The sequence below is a fragment of the Barbus barbus genome (assembly GCF_936440315.1).
Source record: "Barbus barbus genome assembly, chromosome: 6".
In the NCBI taxonomy this organism is placed as follows: Eukaryota; Metazoa; Chordata; class Actinopteri; order Cypriniformes; family Cyprinidae; genus Barbus; species Barbus barbus.
The window spans coordinates 32,323,878-32,344,412 of NC_136734.1; the positions used below are offsets into that span (position 1 = coordinate 32,323,878).

Here is a 20,535-nt window from a genome sequence, read left to right on the forward strand (position 1 = left end):
TTACCAACGGTGCCAATAGCGGAGGGCACTTTACATACATATAAAATGTTGTGTATTATATACATACAGCCAAGATGTTTTGTTTCAAATAAATGCTGTTTGTTTGGATTATTTATGCATCAAATAATCCTGGAAAAAAATACCCTGCAATAATAAGAAATTTATTTGAGCACATTTATTTGACACTGACTGAAGACTTGCAACTGAACCGATGGTTACTGAAAATCCTCTGAATAAGTGACATTTAAAAATGTTAATTAGTAAACCTTAAATTTAACAGTATTGCTATTCTACTGTATTTTTGATTAACTTAATGCAGCCTGGGTGAGCAAAAGAAACATAAGAGCATTAAGAAATCAGAAACACTTTATGTAAAATGCTTTATAGTTTGAATGCATTAATTATGCCTTGTTGTAATGCACCTTATAATGCATTGGACAATCTCATGAATGACTGTAACCACAGTTAATACATTATAACACTAATGAATTAATTGTTATAATTATTTATGACATAATGTATTACAATACACATTATGACTTATACTATATTAATCATAATGGATTGTACCCTTTAATAACCCTTTACAATGCATTATGCATGAAGGCTTTAAGTAAAGTGTTACCAAAAAAACCAAATATATATATATATATATATATATATATATCCTACCAACTCCAGACTTTTAAAGGGTAGTGTATATAGACTCTTTTAACCAAATTGTTTTGCTAACAGAACCACTATCTGTGTTCAATCTCACTTAAGATTCGAGTGAATGTGGCAGCCTCAGCCAGTGATAACAGATTTCACCTGCTCATGACAAAGACTAAAGGTCCCTCCTACCTCTCTATTCAGTCTAATGGAAAGCAGTAAGAGACTGACATTCTCTCCTCTCATTCATCCTCTTTCCGTCCCCTTCTATCTATCTCTCACTTGCTCTGCAGGAGGGGATGTTGACATTCCAGCCCGGAGGAGGGTGGGATCACCCCCACCGAGAACATGACCCTTAGTAGAGGGGCACAGGATGAGAAACGCCTGCATTAGCCTCATCCTGCTTCTCCTACCAACTATAATTCCTCAACCCGCTGAAACCTCCATGCCAAAATCTCCCAGCGAGGCCGTATACAGTAGGGTGGATTCCCTGCAAGAGGTTTGCCAGGAAAAAAAAACACACTGTGTTTTCTAGAAGCTCCAAAACTTATGCATTACACACCAGCCTCTGTTTCAATACATTACTTGAAACACGGTGAGAGCCTGTAATGGTGTTAACTACCACACTGATGGGTGCAGGTGCATTATGTCCTGTTCCACAGCTGTAGATATAAACACCATATTGACTGAGTCAAGTACCTTTTATGCATTGAAATGTGCTGTTATAATGGAAAATAAAAGCTGCAAATACTGCATAAACCCCATCATTAGCGCTGCCATTTTAGTACGCACCTGATGAATTACTAGTGTAGTACATTTGCATCTCCGCCACTATTAGAGTATATATCGAGAATGTAATACGGTAAGTGTTGTAATATAAGATGTGATCTAACAGCAAATTTAAAGGCGAGGACAAACTGTTATCTTGAGTAAGTGGTTTCCTGTGTCTAAATCAATGGTCTTGAAGACAGCTGGAGTCCTATTGAATATGTAGGGAGCCAATGGTTGTTAATATGACAGATATGACACATTGATGGAGGGCCTGTTTCTCTGTGTGCATTTCACCCTTCCTTCACTAATGGAATTAAAAGACTATTGCTAGATCCCAGCCAGCTGGACAGAAAACAACTTTGACATTCACAAAGATATATGCATGCACATGCATGCATACACAAATATGCCTGGAAACATTAAGGCCTTTTTGCTCTAGGCAGGAGTGTGCTCACTGTGTTCATTATTGTGAACATTTTGCAGGTTTACGCCTATCTTGCTCAGCTCTCTGTGAGAAATGACCTGTCATATAAATACATAAAAGGTAACAATGCTGATAAAACTTTTATTTTTTGTATTTTGTCCTTTACAAAAGGGCAAACGAAAATGTCTTTGTTGTTTATGACTTGACATTACACTGAAAAAAAACTTTTCAATGTGAATATATTATAATGCATTCATCTGCTGTTCATTGTTTTATTTTACATTATGGGAGACCCTAAAACTTTAAAATCTCGGATTGATTTCTGCTTATGTATTTTATTCCCACTAACCTTCAAAAGTTTAAAACTTCAAAACTTTTTACTTACTGCCAACCTTTTGAACTGTAATGTACATTGAGAAAAATAATTTGAGAGGCAAAACCTACTTATAAGATCACAATAAGATCATTTAAATGTGGTTGGATCCTGAGATAATAAAATCTGTGAAATTACAATTAGATGCAAACACCATTCCAAACAAGCTTGGAAGGCTGGCTAAAGGCCCTAAGCACCAAATTAAAACACTAAGTTAACTGACAGAATCTGATTTCTTTATGGACTTTATGGTTCTGGAAATATCGTTAGGAAACATGGCATAATGTAAATACCTGGAGATTTACGAGCAAAATGGTTTCCAGGGGGCAAGTCTGAGTCACACTTGGATCTTTTAGCAGAACACTAATCCAATTGATTCCAAAAAGGGGTTTTATTTCAATAAAGTGAGAGTGCAATGCACAGTAGCCTAAAAAGCTGCTATTTGCATTACAGAATTTAATTTTTCGTTAATTTTCTTAGTTGTGTGATCATTGAAACATTTTTTATAGAATTTGCAATAATTAAGGTTTTATAAGTCACAGACACATTATAATGAATGACACTTAAATATTTATATTATTGGTAAAGGTGATTATTAGTGATATTCCTCACTCCATCTTGCACTTTCTTCTCTACACATTCATGAGCAAAGTGTTTTAAATGTTTGCCAAGTTCAAAGCTTCTCTTTTTTGTTTGCTTAATGGAGCATGTTCATTAAAGTATATTCATACATCTTTAACCACTAGCTGTCTTTGACTTTGATTTTTGACAAAGTCAAAGACAGCTAGTGGAGTTTAATGGAATAAAATCAACACCTTCCACTCACTGCAACTAAGTGAGAGCTTGTTTATAACTTTAGTCCAAAGGAATGATTTGTCAGTGACACACTAACAAACACACACACACACACACACACACACACACAAATGTGTGAGGAACCGCTGGTGTTCTTCAGATTTTTTTTCACATTCACACATATTTTTGCACTTGAACATGTGCTCACGGTTTCTCTCTCCCTGTGCATTTATTTAAATAAGTTCAATACACTGCATCACATTATTTTGCAGTAGTATTTATCTCAAAGCATTTTTATAAACAGAAAATTAATTCTTGACCTCTAGTCAACAGTGACAGTGGCTAAAAACTGTTCAAAGTAAGGAAGCAACCTTATAAGGAGTTTAAATGATAGTAGACTACGAAGGATTAATCTGTTTTCAGTAAGAAGGCATACACCAACACACTTCACTGTTGTAGTGGCTTTACTGCCAACAATAATCCAACTCACTCTTCTAAACTGTTCATTTGTTTGGTTTATTAAACCAGTTCAAAAAACTAATAGGTTTTCATAACCTATTTTAGTACTTTAGATTTTATTTAAAGTGAAAATGCTGCTATTCAAGACTGAAAGTGTGTCCTTTTTGTAGGTGTATTTTGAGTAATTATGTTCAATTATCTCTTCAAGCAAGTAATTATCTTGTCAAGTTTAAGTCTGCCATTGAAAATTCATTTAAACCCCCTTCACTGTTGTTAGATGAACTATTATGAGCAGCTTGTATCTTGGAAGGTTATAGTTTCAAAGTAGCTTCTTCAGCACAGTGTGATGTGGTGACAATTGAGGTCAGCCAAAGCCTATCATGGGGAGTCTGCATACTATGATGACGACAGGCTTGGTGGGAAACACACACATGAGCAGTGAGAGCAAGCTATGGAGCAGGTGGTCCGGGGTCAGGTAGGCTGGATATGGCAGACCTTCCATAGCTAATGAGGATCTTGGGGCCAAGGAAGAAAAGGGGGATATGCATTAGTAATGAGAAAGCAAAGCTGTTAGTTAATCGAATCTTCTGAAAACTGAAAACACTTGGAAAAAGCCATGAAATTATATAAGTATTTTAAAATGAAAAAACAGGAAAGGCCTATTGTTCGATTAATAATACATTACTTAGTCAATCCTCTGCAGTGAATGGGTGCCATCAAAATCAAACAGCTGATAAAAACATCACAATAATCCACAAGTAACTCCAGTCCATCAATGAACATCTTGTGAAGTTAAAAGCTGTTCCTCCAGTGAAAAAGTCCATATTTGGCCATATTCGTATTTGTTTAGAACTTGTTTGTTTGAGACAGTTTCCGCATAAACAGTGCTTGATCTGTACATTCAGACTAGACAACTGCACTGAGAAAGACATATTTTGGATAGAGGACACTTTTTAAGTTAAAAACATCTTTATGATGGATTTCTTTATTACAAACATGCAGCCTATTGCCTTATGACCCATGTAAATTACTGTGATGCTTTTATCAGCTGTTTTATGTCTCATTCTAATAGCACCCATTCACGGCAGAGGATCCGGTGATGTAATGCTAAAATTCTTCAAATCTGTTCCGATGAAGAAACAAATTCATCTGCATCTTAGATGGCCTGAGAATGAGTACATTTTCAGCAAATCAGCATTTTTTGGGGTAAACTGTTTCTTTAAGTGCATCCAACCAGAGCGAGTGTTTCACTGCAGGGAAGGAGGAAATATATTGTACACTCTTGACTCTTCTTGACCCAAGAAATTATAAAAAATGTGTTTTCATCTCATGCAACCATAATGTGACACATTAGAAAAAGAATGAGAGGAGAATATGAGTCTGTACAATTTTCTCACTGACATCTTGGAATACTCTGGGTTTTTAATGCCTTATTTAACATCACAACTCACATAATAAACAATTCTCTGTGTGGAATTCTTATTCATTTTCTTTGACATAATCACAGTTAATAACCAGATTTTTAATGAAGTATTGTAAATGTTGTTTACCAGTAAACAGGTTATTGCAATAGACTTAGATTTAGTTATCAGTGTATTGGTGTGGATGTAAATGTACTCAGTCTCTCCTTTTACTTCTTTGTCATCAGGATTCAAGTCTCCATCATTCCTTAACACCATTTACATTGAGTTTGCATTAACCAGCCTTCTCTGTTTTGCAAATAGAATTATCTGCTTATCAGCTGTCTCTGGGGGCTTTTCAGTCAATGTCGTCATGTCCAGATGTTATGGTCACCATGCTATTACTCGGACTACTGAGTGTGTCATGGAGTGGAGTATGCACACACTCTCAGATTTACACACAATCTCTCTGACATTCACTCCTACAGAAAAAGAAAGAAAAGAATTACAAGGAGGAAATAAATCAGTACATGTTAAGGGGGAACCGGCAAAAGAAGAGAAGGAACAATTGGAGTGAGTGAACAAAAAAACAGCATCATGGTTGGATGCCTAGATGTATGATTGCAGCAGGTGTTCCCTCTAAGTGCTACACAGACAAAAATGTTACTGTAACTCCACAAAAGTCCCCATTCATCTCTCTCTCTCTCTCTCTCTCTCTCTCTCTCTCTCTCTCTCTCTCTCTCTCTCTCTCTCTCTCTCTCTCTCTCTCTCTCTCTCTCTCGCTCCCTCTCTCTGTTTCTCTTTTATTTTCTTATTTTCCATTTCCCTCCAGCTGATTGTAACTGCTTAATCAGATACCAATTTAAACACGTCTCTTTGTGTATAATTAACATGTAATGCCAATCCACTTGTTTACTTAAAACATGGGTCTCATTCACTAGGTGTATAGCTTAAACATACATGTATTGCATAAAATCAGTGCACAACCGTTTTTATGCTAAAATCATGCTCTTCAGTATTCTAAAATGAATTTTGTTTATAATAAGTTCATGATAAAATGTAGATTTAACCAAAACTGAAATGTGTGCATGATCAACCTGTTGTGAATGCCGTCTGAGAATTTTAATGTGCATGTAAAATAGTCAAATTGTGCAGAAATTAAAAAACTAAACGAGACACTTTATGATTGTGCTGAAAGATTTATTGCTTTCTGAGGGGATTAAAGATAACAGAACATATCAAATGTCTTGAAGATGAAGTTCTGCGCATCTGTGCACGCACAAAGATAATGTGCTCTTATATCTGCATGAAAGATTAAGAGACGGCACAGACTCAACTTGTCATAAAAATGAGACAAAAGTTATTAAATCCCAGAATGGCATTAAAAAAGCTTTCCAAAAACAGCCAGTAAAACAACACTGGTTAATATATGGCTGCTATTTAACACAGGTATTTACTAATTTGTTGAGACATTTACCAGCTGTCTTTTTTTAAATAGATAAAATATTCAAGATAAAGCACTAATATATCATACTAAAAACACTGTGTTTAAAGAAGCAGTTTGATCAACTTTATTTTTTAACTGTGATGATTTCCATGAGGCTGGAAAACAAAGAGAGAAATAGAAACATAAAATTAAACAAGGAATCATAGCAACCAAACATTATCTCTAAAAACAAGTCATAAATATTTATGTTTATCTTAAAAGTTCTTGTCTCGTAGGGCTTGATTGACGTCTGCAGTCCTCATTGTAATGTTCACATTTACATTTATGTTTGTAAAAGATCTAAAACTGAATTATGTTTATTTGGCTTTCCATATTTGCCTGCATTTAAAAGATAGCACTAAAAGTCATGAGGAACCACAGATCCACCTTGACATGTTACCACATTAATCAATAGACTAAGCAGGACTGATTTGTTTAGATTTTACTTTGGCAAGCCGGTTTTGGTGGATGATGGGAGGCAATAAATACTTTCAAAGGCTACTTCACATGAAGGAGTGAATCGATCGCATCCAAACCTGAGCTAAAACAAGAAACATGCGTGTTGAAGTGCAACAAAAAAACTCTTACTCAAGTTAATCAAAGAGACTTCAAATAAGAATTTCAGAATGGAAAATTAGGATGCTGAGGCTGGTCCCGTTGCCTATGTAATTTTTTTTGGGAGCTCGTGTTTGGATTTTGCCAGTGTTTGGCAGATTTAAGGTGGCAGTGTGTCTGTGATTCCCAGAAAGCTTAGCGTGCCTCCTCACAGTGTCCCTGACATCCATCAGTATTAATCTGCTCTTGGCTCTCACAAAGCGCTTTCTGAGCTATCAGTCAAGGCAGGAGCAGGACGGGGTGACCCCTACACCTCTGATTTTAGCGCATCATGCCAGTATAGTAATGCTTTCCTCTAGTCTCTAACCCTTACATGCAATTAGTAGCTAGAATTACATAATTGCTCTCACTACGAGGACATCATAACCCTAAAATCTAAAGGACATGAGATAATTGTAGTAATGAAGTCCTCAGTGACATAAGAAACTCAGGAAACTGTGTGTGTGTGTATGTGTGTGTGTGTGTGTGTGTGTGTGTGTGTGTTTGTGACATATGAGGACACAAATTTGTATAGTGACATGGGTACGACAAAGATATCACAAGGAGAAGGTGATTTATGAGGACATTGCCCCATGTCCCCACTTTTCAAATCGCTTATAAATCACACAGAATGAGTTTTTTGGGGGGAAAGTAGAAATGCACAGTCTCCTGTGAGGGCTAAGTTTAGGTGTAGGGCAATAGCACATACAGTTTGTACAGTATAAAAACCATTACGCCTATAGGATGTCCCCACTTTTCACAAAAACAAACGTGTGTGTGTGTGTGGTCCATTATTGGGACCAAATGTGATATATATATATATATATATATATATATATATATATATATATATATATATAAATACACACACACACACACACACGTATATAAGCCAATATCTACATATATTACATCTTGAATATGAATATGTATGTACATAAATAAAATTTTTATGAGAGATTATTTTTAGAGAGATTATTTTACATTGTTTTCATTTATTCTGAGGTATTTATTAACTGTACCAGGAAAATTAATAAAAGACTGGTGTGTAGGCGTAAAAGTTGCATTATTTATAAAATCTTCAAGATTTTATGGAAAAGAAAAGCTTAATAGTCACATAAAATAAAAGGAAGATATTCCAAGAGGTAAACATTGGAAGAAAATTACATTTAATAATGTAATTGTTTGATAATGGACTTTTTTCTTCTGCTGCTTTTTTTTTTTTTCACAGAAAACTCACTAAATGCAACACAACATGTAACACAAAATAAACCCACAGAACATATATCAAACCGCACTGCAAGGATCGGATTTAGAGGTTAATAATGTAAACTGCATAATGCAGTAAACATATAATTGTTACATGTCTGGTTTTCTGTTTTCCCCTGTGACCTAGTTTTCCCCATTCAGTTTAATTAGTCATTCAGTTCACCTGTGTTTGCAATTATCTCATTAGTCTCCTATGTTTGGTCCATCCTTTATAAGTCTTCAGTTCTCCCTGTGTATTCGTCCGTTCTCGTCTATGTAAGCTTGATTTCTTGTCTACCTTTTGATATTCTAATTAAAATACCTTTTGTTTGTATCACCGTCGTCTGCCTGCAGTTGTGCCTCATCAGCCCGTGACAGAAGAACGGACCTGTACAGTTTTTTTTGCGGCATTTTTTGTTCCCCTATCTTTTCCTCCCCCTTTCCCATGGATAATCCCAACATTGCCCTGCTATGCCTGGAGCAGAGGGACCGCTCCCTAGAAGATTACACCAGGGATTTTGTGGAATTGGCGTGCCTAACGCACTATCCTGACCGCTCGCTTTGTGTGTTTTACATCGCCAGCCTTAGCAAGCGGTCTAAGGCACGCCTCCCCGGGAGCGGTCCTCGGAACAACTTTGCCGCATGTGTGGAGTGGGTGCTGGAGAACAATGGACTATTCTTCTCCGTCTGCCCCGCTGATGAGGACTTCTCCAGCCTCACTCCCAAACCAGTGACCAGCCAGCCTTTCTCCTACTGCACGGAGATTTCGCCGGAGCCCACTCCAGATGGAGAGCCTGTGCCTGCCGTGACACGTGAGCCAGATCCGAGACCCGTGATCGAGCCTATCGTCACCCCGGAGCCTGAGCCCCAGGAGTGGTCTGACCAAGTGCGTGAGCCGGCAACATCGTCCGTCCCCGAGGGAATCCTAGTGGAGATCGAGGGCTTGGAGGGAAGCCCCGCCCAAGCTGAGGGTGAGCTGCAACTGGCCACTGGCAATTATTCCGAAGAACTTAAGGACATCTTCATGTGGGATCTTATTGACTGGTTTGGGGAGGCATTACCCAGCCCTGTATCTCCTGTGTCTCCGCTGGTTCCGTCCAGCCCTGAATCTCCTGTGCCTCCGCTGGTTCCGTCCAGCCCTGAATCTCCTGTGCCTCCGCTGGTTCCGTCCAGCCCTGAATCTCCTGTGCCTCCGCTGGTTCCGTCCAGCCTGGAATCTCCGGTGTCTCCGCTGGTTCCGTCCAGCTCGAATCCTCTTGTGTTCCCTCCCAGCCTCCCTCTCCCGCCTCCTCTCAAGCCAGTCAGTTCCTCTACCCTAGTCCCGCTGGTGCCTGTCAGCCCCTCAGCTCACCCTCAGTCTGCGCCAGCTGGGCGCCCTGAGCCATCGCCTCGGGACTTTCACCTGCCAGCTCTGCCAAGGTGTGAGGACTCCCTGTCTCCACCTCCAGCCTCCGAACCCTAGACTCCATCTCGGCCCTCCGAACCATCGGCTCTACCTTGGCTCATAGCTCCATCACCTCCACCGGGGCCCGTCCTCCCACCTGCTCCACCGGGCTCCCTCGTCCCTCCGGCTCTGCCTTGGTCAGTCGTCGACCATCCGCCGCATTGGGGCTCCATTCCTGCGGCTACACCTAGTCACTCCTCCCCTTCGGCGCTGTCAGGCTCCTCCTTCCCGTCAGCGTCACCTTCATCCTCCGTCACTCCAGCTCCGCCGCGGCATTCCGGTTCCCCGCCTCCACCTCAGTCGCCTGAGCCTCGGACTCCGCCTTGGCCCTCCGGATCCTTAATGTCACCCTGGCTCTCCATCTGCTCTGTTCCATCCTGGGCTCCCCTTCCATCGGCTCCATCTCCGTCAGTCGTCCCCAGGGTGTCGTCAAGGCCTTCTCCACCCTGGCTCCTCCCTCCCTCGACTCCGCCCTGGGGCCTCTTCCTGGCTGGTCTCTGGATTTTCATCGAACTGCTCCTGGCTTCCCCTTGGCTCCTCCCACCCTCCACTCCCCCATGGACTTCTTTTTTGGACTCTCTCTTGTCTTTTTTTTTTTTTTTTTTTTTTTTCTGCTACCCTCCTGCTCCACATCCTCCTCCAGAGCCCCCACCCTCCCTCCTCAGTTATTATATTACGGTGTGGGGTCACGCCTTGCCGGGAGGGGGCGAACTGTTACATGTCTGGTTTTCTGTTTTCCCCTGTGACCTAGTTTTCCCCATTCAGTTTAATTAGTCATTCAGTTCACCTGTGTTTGCAATTATCTCATTAGTCTCCAATGTTTGGTCCATCCTTTATAAATCTTCAGTTCTCCCTGTGTATTCGTCCGTTCTCGTCTATGTAAGCTTGATTTCTTGTCTACCTTTTTGATATTCTAATTAAAATACCTTTTGTTTGTATCACCGTCGTCTGCCTGCAGTTGTGCCTCATCAGCCCGTGACAATAATGTAGTGAATCTAATTATTATTCGTTGATTATTATTTTTGACAACTACTGTATATTAAAGTCTGGAAGGACTGTTGTAAGGTGAAGGAAATAAATAGAGACAAAGAGGAGAATGGCAGAGAATTTGGGGACAAAATTAAAAAGAGTGGGCAGATGGCAGCAGATGATTGCATTCATGTGGAGGAGGCCTAAATGTCTCCAATTTGGTTGCAATATTTTCACATTAATAACCGGACCCACATTATGAATTCATAAGTAAAGGGGAAAGTGAGAATACATGATTAAGAGCAGTGTGTCTGGACAGAAAGGATATATCTTGTAGACCGTCTGAGCCTTAATATGCATTGAATAGATACATGAAAACAAATGGAAAAGGCTAAGAAATAGAGAGTGCACGTGTGCTTATGTGTCTGCATGTGTCATTCCGTCCCAAAAAGCACAACCCATCCCATCAACCAACCCCTTATAGGTCAAGACATTGCACAGAGAGATCCTCCCTCAACCTGGATTTCTATTACCCAAAATTGAATGCAATTTCCTTTGAATAGAATGAAGTAGAAATGAGAGCAAGATGAGAGCTGAATGAACCTGAATTACTGCCCACCAAAAACTTACAAAAGCCTGACTGAAATACATTGACTGAAATAATTTCTCACAGTAAATCACAGTCATTCAAAAAACTTAAAAATAAAATCTATCAACAAGTATCTTTCATATAAAAAGTAAAGCTACTAAAGCTATTGTCACAGTATTAATGATACAAAATAATAATAGACATTTTAATAAAACTATTATCAGGTTGTTTTACTCTAGCAAGGTTTATTAAAAATCTTAAAATTCAACTTTTAGGCCATTTATTAAAAGCAACTCTCCTGAGAAAGACATAATAAATAAATAATGGCTTTTTGAGTGATAGTTATGTATGGTAAACAGTATAAATATTGAGTTTTGAATATAAAAGTTATGGTAAAACAGTAGAAATACAGTAGAAAACAGTAGAAATATTGGGGTTGGTTGGTAAATACAAGATAGTAAAACAGTTTTATCATCAACATCTTTGTCTTCATATAGAACACATTAAATTAAAACTATTTTCAGTATTAAACTTTACTGAAGTTCTGTACATTTTTAGAGCAATATTTTTCAAATGTAAATTAGAAACTGGAAGATGTAACATCTTTCATTTGTTTCAATGCTTAAAACAGAGCTCATCTTTAGCTCAGCATGGTTCAATAATATCAGGAGACGATCAAATTGTCTGATATAAACTGCTGATTGGTGGGGACACAAGGTGCACAATGACATTTCTTTCTCTCAGACTCCCCCTTAATTAACTCTGCACACAGCAGAAGACCCTGCTGAAATCAAGATGTAACCCTCACCTGAGATGAAAATCACTGATGGGAAACCTCCAGAGTTGAATAGGCTGAATAGGCTGTTGTGTTCTTTATCTCAGTAAAGACTGTGACAAAGTCATGCAGATCAAAATTATTATTTTTTTCTTTCCCAGAAACTCTTCAGGAAAAAAAGAGAACAAACTAGTAAAGCAGGAAATTACTGTTTAGGAAATTACTGAAGCCAGAATAAAGAAACAACAATATAGTAATTATGTATTATGTAATTAATACACGTTTCCATCATATATTCAAGCTTTCTGTCCACAACTCTTCATAAACAGAACAGTGTGTCAGTGTTTTTTAAATAACTGGCACTGTGCTAAGCAGGGAATATTAAGATATTTACAGCAGGTTAAACTCTGGATATCAAAATATTTCATTTGATTAAGGCTTCAAATAACAAAATACATCAAATACCAAATTCAAGGCCATCTCACTCTCTTCATAGACTAACTGAAGGCAGTGTCAGAAGAGGACAATGCCAATCATAAACATTTCTGAAAAGTCTTCCATGCCGTTTTCACCTTTAACCAGAAGATTACTCCACTAGATCGGTGTAAAAACTAAATCCTACCTGCTGTAACTTGGGAGTTCAAGGCCTTCATCTTCTCCTCCTACCTGCTGTGGCTGCCTTTAAGTTTGTTTCTGTCACTCTAAAGTGACTATTTTAGCACTGCGAAAACCTTGTTAGCCTTGATTCACTCTGTAACTCTTTTGTGGTCTCATCATCAGTTCCTGCATTACTAGATTTGTAGTGTTTATCCTTAGAGATTTGCTGTGGCAACATATGCAGTATAATGAATATGTCAATCACAAGTCTGACCAGAGGTCACCACCAGCTGACTCAGAAAGGAAAGAACTTCAGGCTCCTTCTCTCCTCGAGGTATTCACAGTCCAAATAAAATGAATATGTATCTTTATCTGCAGGACTGCAGGAGTTGGGTTTCTGTGGTGTGAAGCGGTGTTGACACCAAAGTCAATGCTTGCAGGCTCATACTTTGCTTCAATACACATCAGTTGACTTTACGTTTAAAATAAGCTCTTTAAGCTACTATAGCTTACAGGAAAGAGAGTATGTATGAGATTATATGGTTCTATGTGAAGGAAGGAAGAAGGAAATTTGAAGAAAACAAGAGACAGAGAGGCTAAGGTAAACAAAAAAAAAAAACAAAAAAAAAAAACACAAGCAAGGAAAGAAAAGCCAAATCAGCATGAATTCACAAAGCGGATCTGGTTATGTTTATATATTGCGGTCAGTGGGCCCATACAGCTGTGTTATCTGCAAACTCATAAATCCCACCAGCTAGCCTTATTGACATTTAACGTGGGTAAATGCCATAGTTAATGATATACACTGGCCATGTGCACACTTGTTCCCTCTCTAGCCTATTTGGTTTTCACGTTTTGGAGGAAAATATTCTCTTGATGGTTCAACGGAATCCTCCAGCAATCCATTTAAAATATATCACAGTAATCACACTGCAGGTATTTGCCTCTTATCCAGGCAGGTTACCAATGCAGACCTCAAGGTGCAATATAGTAGATATACCTCTTTTATCTACTCTAGTGTTAAATAGAGGTAAACGGAGGAGTTTTGCTTTTATCCAGGACTCCAATCCAATAAAAATATTTTTTTTTCTTTTTTTTATCATCTTAACACAGCTGTCCTTTTAAATGGAATCCTCACTTCTATACCACCAATAGCCATCATTAATTTACGTTCATTCAACATAGAATAGAATATAATAGAATAGAATAGAATAGAATAGAATAGAATAGAATAGAATAGGGTAAATTGGGGTAAGATGCTCCCTAGGGCAATACAATTGGCAAAGTTGGCCCCAAGTCTTACTAATGTTATTATTTTTAAATGTACTTATTGTAAATAATGGGGCTATTATATATCTTCGTTTTCATTAAAACCTATAGGCTACTTAATTTAAATAATTCAGTTTGCATTCACGGTGTTGTTATTATGACATTTTCAATTAAAAATGGACATTAAATATGTAAATATTCATATGAATGAATTCACCTTTCAAACGAATCTCTTTGACTGGGATTTCTTCTCCTATTTTATCCAGTGATGTAATAGCTATAAATAGGCTAATCTAAAGATCAAAAGCATAAAACGACGTTCGAATATTTAGGTTCATTAAACAAATACAATACAAATATAACGTTATGTGCGTTTCTCTCTTATGAAACTTAGCCTTAATTAGGCTACTCATGATGTGTTCAGCAAAGTAACTAGATGACCTTCAGGACCAGACTGGAAACTTACCGAGGTTTCTTATTTATTTATTTTTATTTATTTATTTATTTATTTTTAATTATGTCTGATTGACACTCGAATCGTTTAGTTTAATCACTAGGAATAATGAACAGAATTGAAACGACTTTACTGCCATCTAGCGGACAATGAGAAATTCGTTTTTAGTCAACACATACAGTTTATGGTCAACAACACCGGTCACGGTTTGGTAGGATGCTGCTTTTTCAGGCATTTACTACTGAATTCCAATATTACCTTCATGAAATAATTAAAAACTTGACGTGATTTGTCAATAATTCACGTTTAACTTTTAATTCATACTAAGTAAAGAAAGCAAATAAATTATTTAATCAAATAAATGTACTCAAATAAAATATGCATTGTGGAATAAAATGAAATTTTGTGTTTTGCGCACAATCTGACGTTTACGTCTGACATCACTGATGACGCGTGTAACCGTTCGGCGCTAGTTTTCAAATGGTTGTCTGAACAGAGAAAGTTTGGATCGGTTGTACTGCTTACAAATCATCAGATAATCGCAGATAACTTGGACGCTTGTTGTTTGTACTTTCTTCAAGGTATGTTTTCAAAGCCACAGTTTATTATTTTAATCTCGTTCGTTTTCAGAAGCGTGTTTAGCTATCTTAGCTAACAAGGGTTCAAAAAACGCTTTATTGAATCCTGAAACTGAACCGTTTGCATGTATGAATTCGCTTTAGGTTTATAAACTTATGACTTCATATTACGTCAATATTGTGGAAATGTTTGCTATCTATTCGTTCTTATCTTAACCAGCTAGCTAAATAAACGTTACTTGAAGTTGTTTACATAGCGAGGTCTCCGGTGTTTAACGTTACCAGCTAACTACTGTAACTTGGTGGAAACGCTACATGGAGGTGTATTGATACACAACAAGCTATTGTTGTTCCACAGTTTCGTTATGAGCGCATTCAGTACCCCGACATCCCGGCCACGACAGTGGTCCTCACCGGCAATAGGACACAAAGCCGCGCTGTCGGCCACCAGCACACCTCTGCTGGACAATATCCAGGGAAACGATGATGAACAGGAGAGACGTCAAAGACGCAGATCCAGGGTCATCGACCTTCACGGAGTGACCGACTCCTCCATTAACGAGGCCGGTAGCCACAGGTAGGTTAAAACCCCGGTGTTCAGCTACAAAATGAAAATAAGCCAGCCCAGCACAGAGTACAAGCTTGTGGTTTTTTTTTCTCTTTACCAAAGTACTGCAGGCACACCTGCTGCTGTCCCTAAGCTGTCATCTGCACAGATATCTGAGCACTATTCTACCTGCATCAAGCTTTCCACTGAAAATGTGAGTTGATATTTATTTATGCTGCACTTTACTGTTTTCCTGCTTTGTGTGCATCTGAAATGCAACAGCACTATTACTTGTTGTTACCTTATTATTTTACAGAAAATTACCACAAAGAATGCATTTGGCCTACACCTCATTGATTACATGGCAGACATTCTCAAGCAGAAAGACTCAGAGCTCAACTTCAAGGTAGAAACTCGCTGAATTTCAACGGAGCACCAGTTTACATTCATTATCAGAAATAATATTGCAACTGTGTTGGTGGGTTGATCTAGGTGGCAGCGGGGACCCTGGACGCCAGCACAAAAATCTATGCGGTGAGGGTGGATGCAGTTCACGCTGATGCTTACAGAGTACTAGGAGGCTTGGGATCTGAGACCAAACCAAGAGAGAGTGAGTATTTATTCGAGTCATGGGTCTGCTTGAATATTACAAGAACATAGATAACAAGATTATTTTCGCTGTATGTTGGATTGGTCAGAGAGGGTTAGGTCGTTGTTGTCTTCCTGGTGGATGAATGGTGTCATGGTGCCTAGGATCCTGCACAGTATTAATAAATTCGCTCATTCCAGGTCAAGATGGTGAGGAGGAGGCTGAGGTAGCAGAAGGTGGTCAGGGAGAGCAGGTGGCTGCTAAACAGACCAAGAAAAGACCTCAGAAGAAGACAGTGGAGCAGAACCTCAGTAACATCAATCTCTCTGAATCGGAGATGAAGTGTGAGGTGAATAATATGACTAAAGTGAAGACAAGTCAAATTTATTTGGATGGCACGTCTCACAATACACATTGTTTCTAAATAGCTTTAAAGAAAATCATGCTATTAAATTTAAATTTTGTCATTAATTACTCGCCCTCATGTCGTTCTAAACCCATAAGACCGTCATTCATCTTCGGAACACAAATTAAGATATTTTTGATGAAATCCAAGAGCTCTTCAGACCTGTTCCCAGAATATTGAGTGAAGATCCCAAGCATTTTTGAAGGTGACAGTCTAGGAAGACCTAAAACATTCTTTTTCACAGGTGGACCCCATGTTCCAGCGAATGGCCGCTTCCTTTGATGAGAACAGTACAGCAGGAGTGTTCCTCTCTGTGCTGTTCAGTGAAGACAGTCGCTGTGAGCTGCGTTTCCCTTCACATTTGACCTTGCTGAAGTCACAGCTGCCTCCTGTGCAGGTGCCCCATCGGCTTGTTCCTGCTTCACCGTTTATAGGTAAACTGGCTTTGCACATCACACTCTGTTCAAAGTCATGGAGCAGTTTAGTCTTGGGTTTACTAAGTAATATTCTGGATTCATAGCCTAAATGTTTCTGCATGTGTTGTAAGGTATGACCACACTGAGATGTTTGACAGCATGAGCTTTTTAATTCCTTTTAATTCTTCCAGGTCATTTAAAGACACTAGAGGACAGACCAATTTGTCCATCCTTAGAAGATTTCTCCTTTACTAGATGGACGCCTGAACAGGTGAGACAGTTTTGAGTCTCTTTTTTTTTTTCTTGGATACTTTTTCTTTTCCAGAATTCTTTGATGAAATTCAAAAGAACAGCATTTAAAAAAAAATAAAAAATCTTTTGTAACACTATGAATGTCTTTTCTGTCACTTTTGATCAATTTAATGCATCCTTGCTGGAAAGGTATTAATTATATTAAAGTATAATGTGATTTTAAATGTTTTAAACTGATGTGGTTCTCTCATTCTTATTGTCAATATAGACCACACATCTCAACCAGCTTCTTGAGAATATGAAGCAGGGAGAGCACGCGTTCGATGTCAATGCAGACATTGAGCCAGATGAGGGTGCGGGTCCAGATTTTGGGGATAATTTTGACGCAGATGTAGATGTGGACGAGGGCAGACAGGGAGACTGTGAGGAGTTTAAGGAACACAGAGAAGCTTGTTCAAAGAGCCCTCAGAAAGGACGGTTAGTGCTTACAAAATGTATTGCACCAAATGTTTACTAATTGTTACACTGCAAACAGATTATTTCACACTCTATTCACAGTTAGTGAATAGTTACGGTTTGATATTGTGCATTTTCACTTATTTAGATATCAAACCTAAGCTCAACCTTACCTGCTACATTTCATGTTGTATTTTATGTCTCTGACTTTTCAGATTAGCCCATTTCATTTTAATCAATTTCTTCTGTGCTGTTTTGTTATGCCTAATCACTGTGAGGTTTATTTGTGTTATAAACAGTGGCGTTATTCCTATTGGCGAGGTGGATATTGCCACCATGTGTCTGCAGTTGTCTGATCAGCCCAGAGAGTACTCGTACTTCAGTCCTAGGACCATGGCCACCTGGGTCGGACCTGGCTACTGGCTCTTCAAACCTGGACATAAGCGTAAGTCATAGATTAACCTAGGAGTGTTTAACTACAAAAAATAGTGGATTTGAACTTTTTTTTTTTTTTAATTTCTTGTTTTTCTTTGTGCCATTTTTCACCCAATTTATATTTTATTCTGTCTAGAGGATCACAAACCAGACAAAGAACCTCGAAAACGAGCACCAAAGAATCCCCTCGTAATTGACTTTAAGGGAGATATCAACTTTCATAATTTCTTTCGGACAACTAGAGTAAGTTTGCATTTGCTAATTCTCATATTCTGTCTTTTCATGACTACCATAATGGACAAAAAGTTTATAACAACAATTCATACCATGCAATTTAATCCCTCCAGCAAAAGCTTGTACAAGTAAGCAGCAGCAGACTACTTGGCGACAAACTGACAATGATATGCTTATTTCCAGGCAGCAACCACTATTAGTAAATCAGCTTTGAACACCAGCAATAAGAAAACCACGCTTCCAGCGGACTTCCAGTATTCACCCAGTAACCTGTCACAGCTCAGCCTCAAACCCTCCAACACAGTAAGTTCCTGAATGTTTAATACTCCTGTCTGCATTGCTGTGTACCCTACAGAATATTGGTTGTGACACATCTAATACAACGTTAGAAGAATGCTGTACTGGAGATTGACTGCCAAATTGGTTCATTTTGTTCATCTTACAAATAAGACTGGTTATTTTTTCACTCCAGTTTAGAGCAGAAGCAAAGAAAAGATTATCAGGAGAGCTGGGTGAGGACATAGGAGAGTATGACTACAACAACGCCAATGACACAGCCAACTTCTGTCCTGGTCTTCAGGTACACCACACACTATTGTCATGTCATAGGTAGTCATGAAGATGGTCTGTTAAATGATTAGTGGTTTTTGTGAACAGGAAGGGGACAGTGAGGATGTGGAAGGCTTTGAAGGACCCGATGACTCCCAAGCAGTCCGACCGACCCCTTTCTCTCTGGACATAGATGACATCTCTACATACGGAGAGGACTGTCTCGTCCCTGAGCCTCACAAGGTAAGATGAGAGTAGAGATGTTGGGCTACTTCACTACACTACATTATTTATTTTTATTTCAAATGTTTTTGATGGATGACTCGTGAATAAATTGTATTTGCCGTTTGCTCTAGGTAAACACTATTGAGATAAACTATGCCAAGACGGCCAAAAAGATGGACATAAAGAAGCTGAAGACCACTATGTGGGGTCTGCTAACAGAGAGTCCTGAAAAAACTGCAAAGGTTTGTAATTGTAACTTTCTGGGCTTATTAAAGCACTTTTATTTTTTATTTTTCAGTGTGTTTCAGTTAAGTTTCGAACCTTTTTATTTTTTTAATTGCTTAAATTACCATTTCTAGCAGGTGGACAGTGAGGAAGCAACAGAAGTACTTGGAGAAAAATCATTCAGCCAGTCTGTCAGGAATCTTGTACAAAGGTATGTTTTTTTTTTTTTTTAAACGTGGTGCTTTGTATCTTTTCACTGTTCTGGCTCATGCAAGAAAAATGTCAATCCTTAGTATTTCTTCCATGTACTGTACATAAACTCTTCTTTTCTCATTTCCCCCTAGGCTTCCCTCAACCATGGCTACCAATCTCTCAGTACCATTGGCTTTTGTGGCCCTTCTGCACTTGGCTAATGAGAAAGTGGGTAGTACTTTGTTATATGGAATGATTTAAAAAACTAATGTAGATGGAGGTCTGTTGTTGATTTAATAATAGCATGTTGTCTTTTGTTTATAGTTGTCTTGCATTAGTATGCATTGAATGTTTTGTAGCTTACATGAGGAAACTTGATTTACATATTTCTGATTTACTGAATTGTCACAACATTTGATTGCTGTAAATCTAAAAGCTCTTCTTTCCATCAACAGAACTTGGAGCTGCACAAGATTGATGGCATGACCGATATCATCATTAAACAAGGCCACTGAAAACTGATACAGATCTTTTATATAAAAGTCTTTAATTGTATCAAAATGTAAATTCATTATATGTCCTTTGTCATGTAAAATACCTATGTGTGGCCGAAACAGTATAGTCAGGAGAAGAATGATGACAGGATCATGTTAAAAATGCAGTACAGGGAACTACCACAGAATATTTTTTTCCCGAGTGAAACTGAAAGCTCAAAAACATGTACCAGGAAAAAAACAACATGGGTTGCAGAGCATGAGTAATATGATTGCTTTTAAGATTGAACTGTTTTGATAACTTTTTTACAGTGATTGTAAAAATGAAGTTACTGTTGTCAGTGTCTCTTTTAAAAATCTTTTATTTAAATTGTAAAACTTGGTTTCTTTTCAATGTATGTTCTACATCTACTTTTGAAAAATAAAACTTTTCAAAGTATTGGATAGTTCTTCATCTGTTTATGTATTGTTTTCTAGTATGATGTCATGTGTACTGCTCGACTTGAATCCATGTAATGCTTGAGGCATTTAGGTGGAGCCAATTGTTACATTGGCATAAGAAAAGAGTTTTGTTTCTTCATAGGAGTCTAATAGTTTTGAAGTAGTTAAGACTACTTTAACAATAAACTTTCATGACAT

General features: G+C 38.3%; 1 protein-coding gene across 2 annotated transcripts; it reads left to right on the forward strand.

Moving 5' to 3' along the window:
• Window positions 1–14,471: 14,471 nt before the first annotated feature.
• Window positions 14,472–20,346, forward strand: LOC306870612 (condensin complex subunit 2-like). 2 transcript variants are annotated; one of them, XM_079417989.1, is made up of 18 exons: window positions 14,472–14,879; window positions 15,235–15,453; window positions 15,547–15,637; window positions 15,740–15,829; window positions 15,916–16,033; window positions 16,213–16,361; window positions 16,663–16,852; window positions 17,026–17,105; window positions 17,355–17,563; window positions 17,842–17,987; window positions 18,114–18,220; window positions 18,395–18,514; window positions 18,684–18,791; window positions 18,869–19,003; window positions 19,117–19,227; window positions 19,345–19,421; window positions 19,555–19,630; window positions 19,858–20,346. In XM_079417989.1, the coding sequence occupies exons 2-18, from the start codon at window positions 15,242–15,244 to the stop codon at window positions 19,915–19,917; spliced, it is 2,079 nt and encodes a 692-aa protein (XP_079274115.1). In that variant the 5' UTR covers window positions 14,472–14,879; window positions 15,235–15,241; the 3' UTR covers window positions 19,918–20,346. The 2 variants fall into 2 exon arrangements, with proteins under 2 accessions (XP_079274115.1, XP_079274116.1); XM_079417990.1 differs by having other exon boundaries at window positions 14,738–14,879; window positions 19,348–19,421; window positions 19,858–20,334.
• Window positions 20,347–20,535: the final 189 nt, after the last annotated feature.

What these genes read in the sequence shown, in the direction of transcription:
- LOC306870612 (XM_079417989.1), top strand. Translation starts at nt 15,242, where the DNA reads ATGAGCGCATTCAGTACCCCGACATCCCGGCCACGACAGTGGTCCTCA. An exon ending in CTAGATGGACGCCTGAACAG is followed by an intron (nt 17,106 to 17,354) that starts GTGAGACAGTTT and finishes TTGTCAATATAG; the next exon opens with ACCACACATCTCAACCAGCT. An exon ending in TCGTCCCTGAGCCTCACAAG is followed by an intron (nt 19,004 to 19,116) that starts GTAAGATGAGAG and finishes CGTTTGCTCTAG; the next exon opens with GTAAACACTATTGAGATAAA.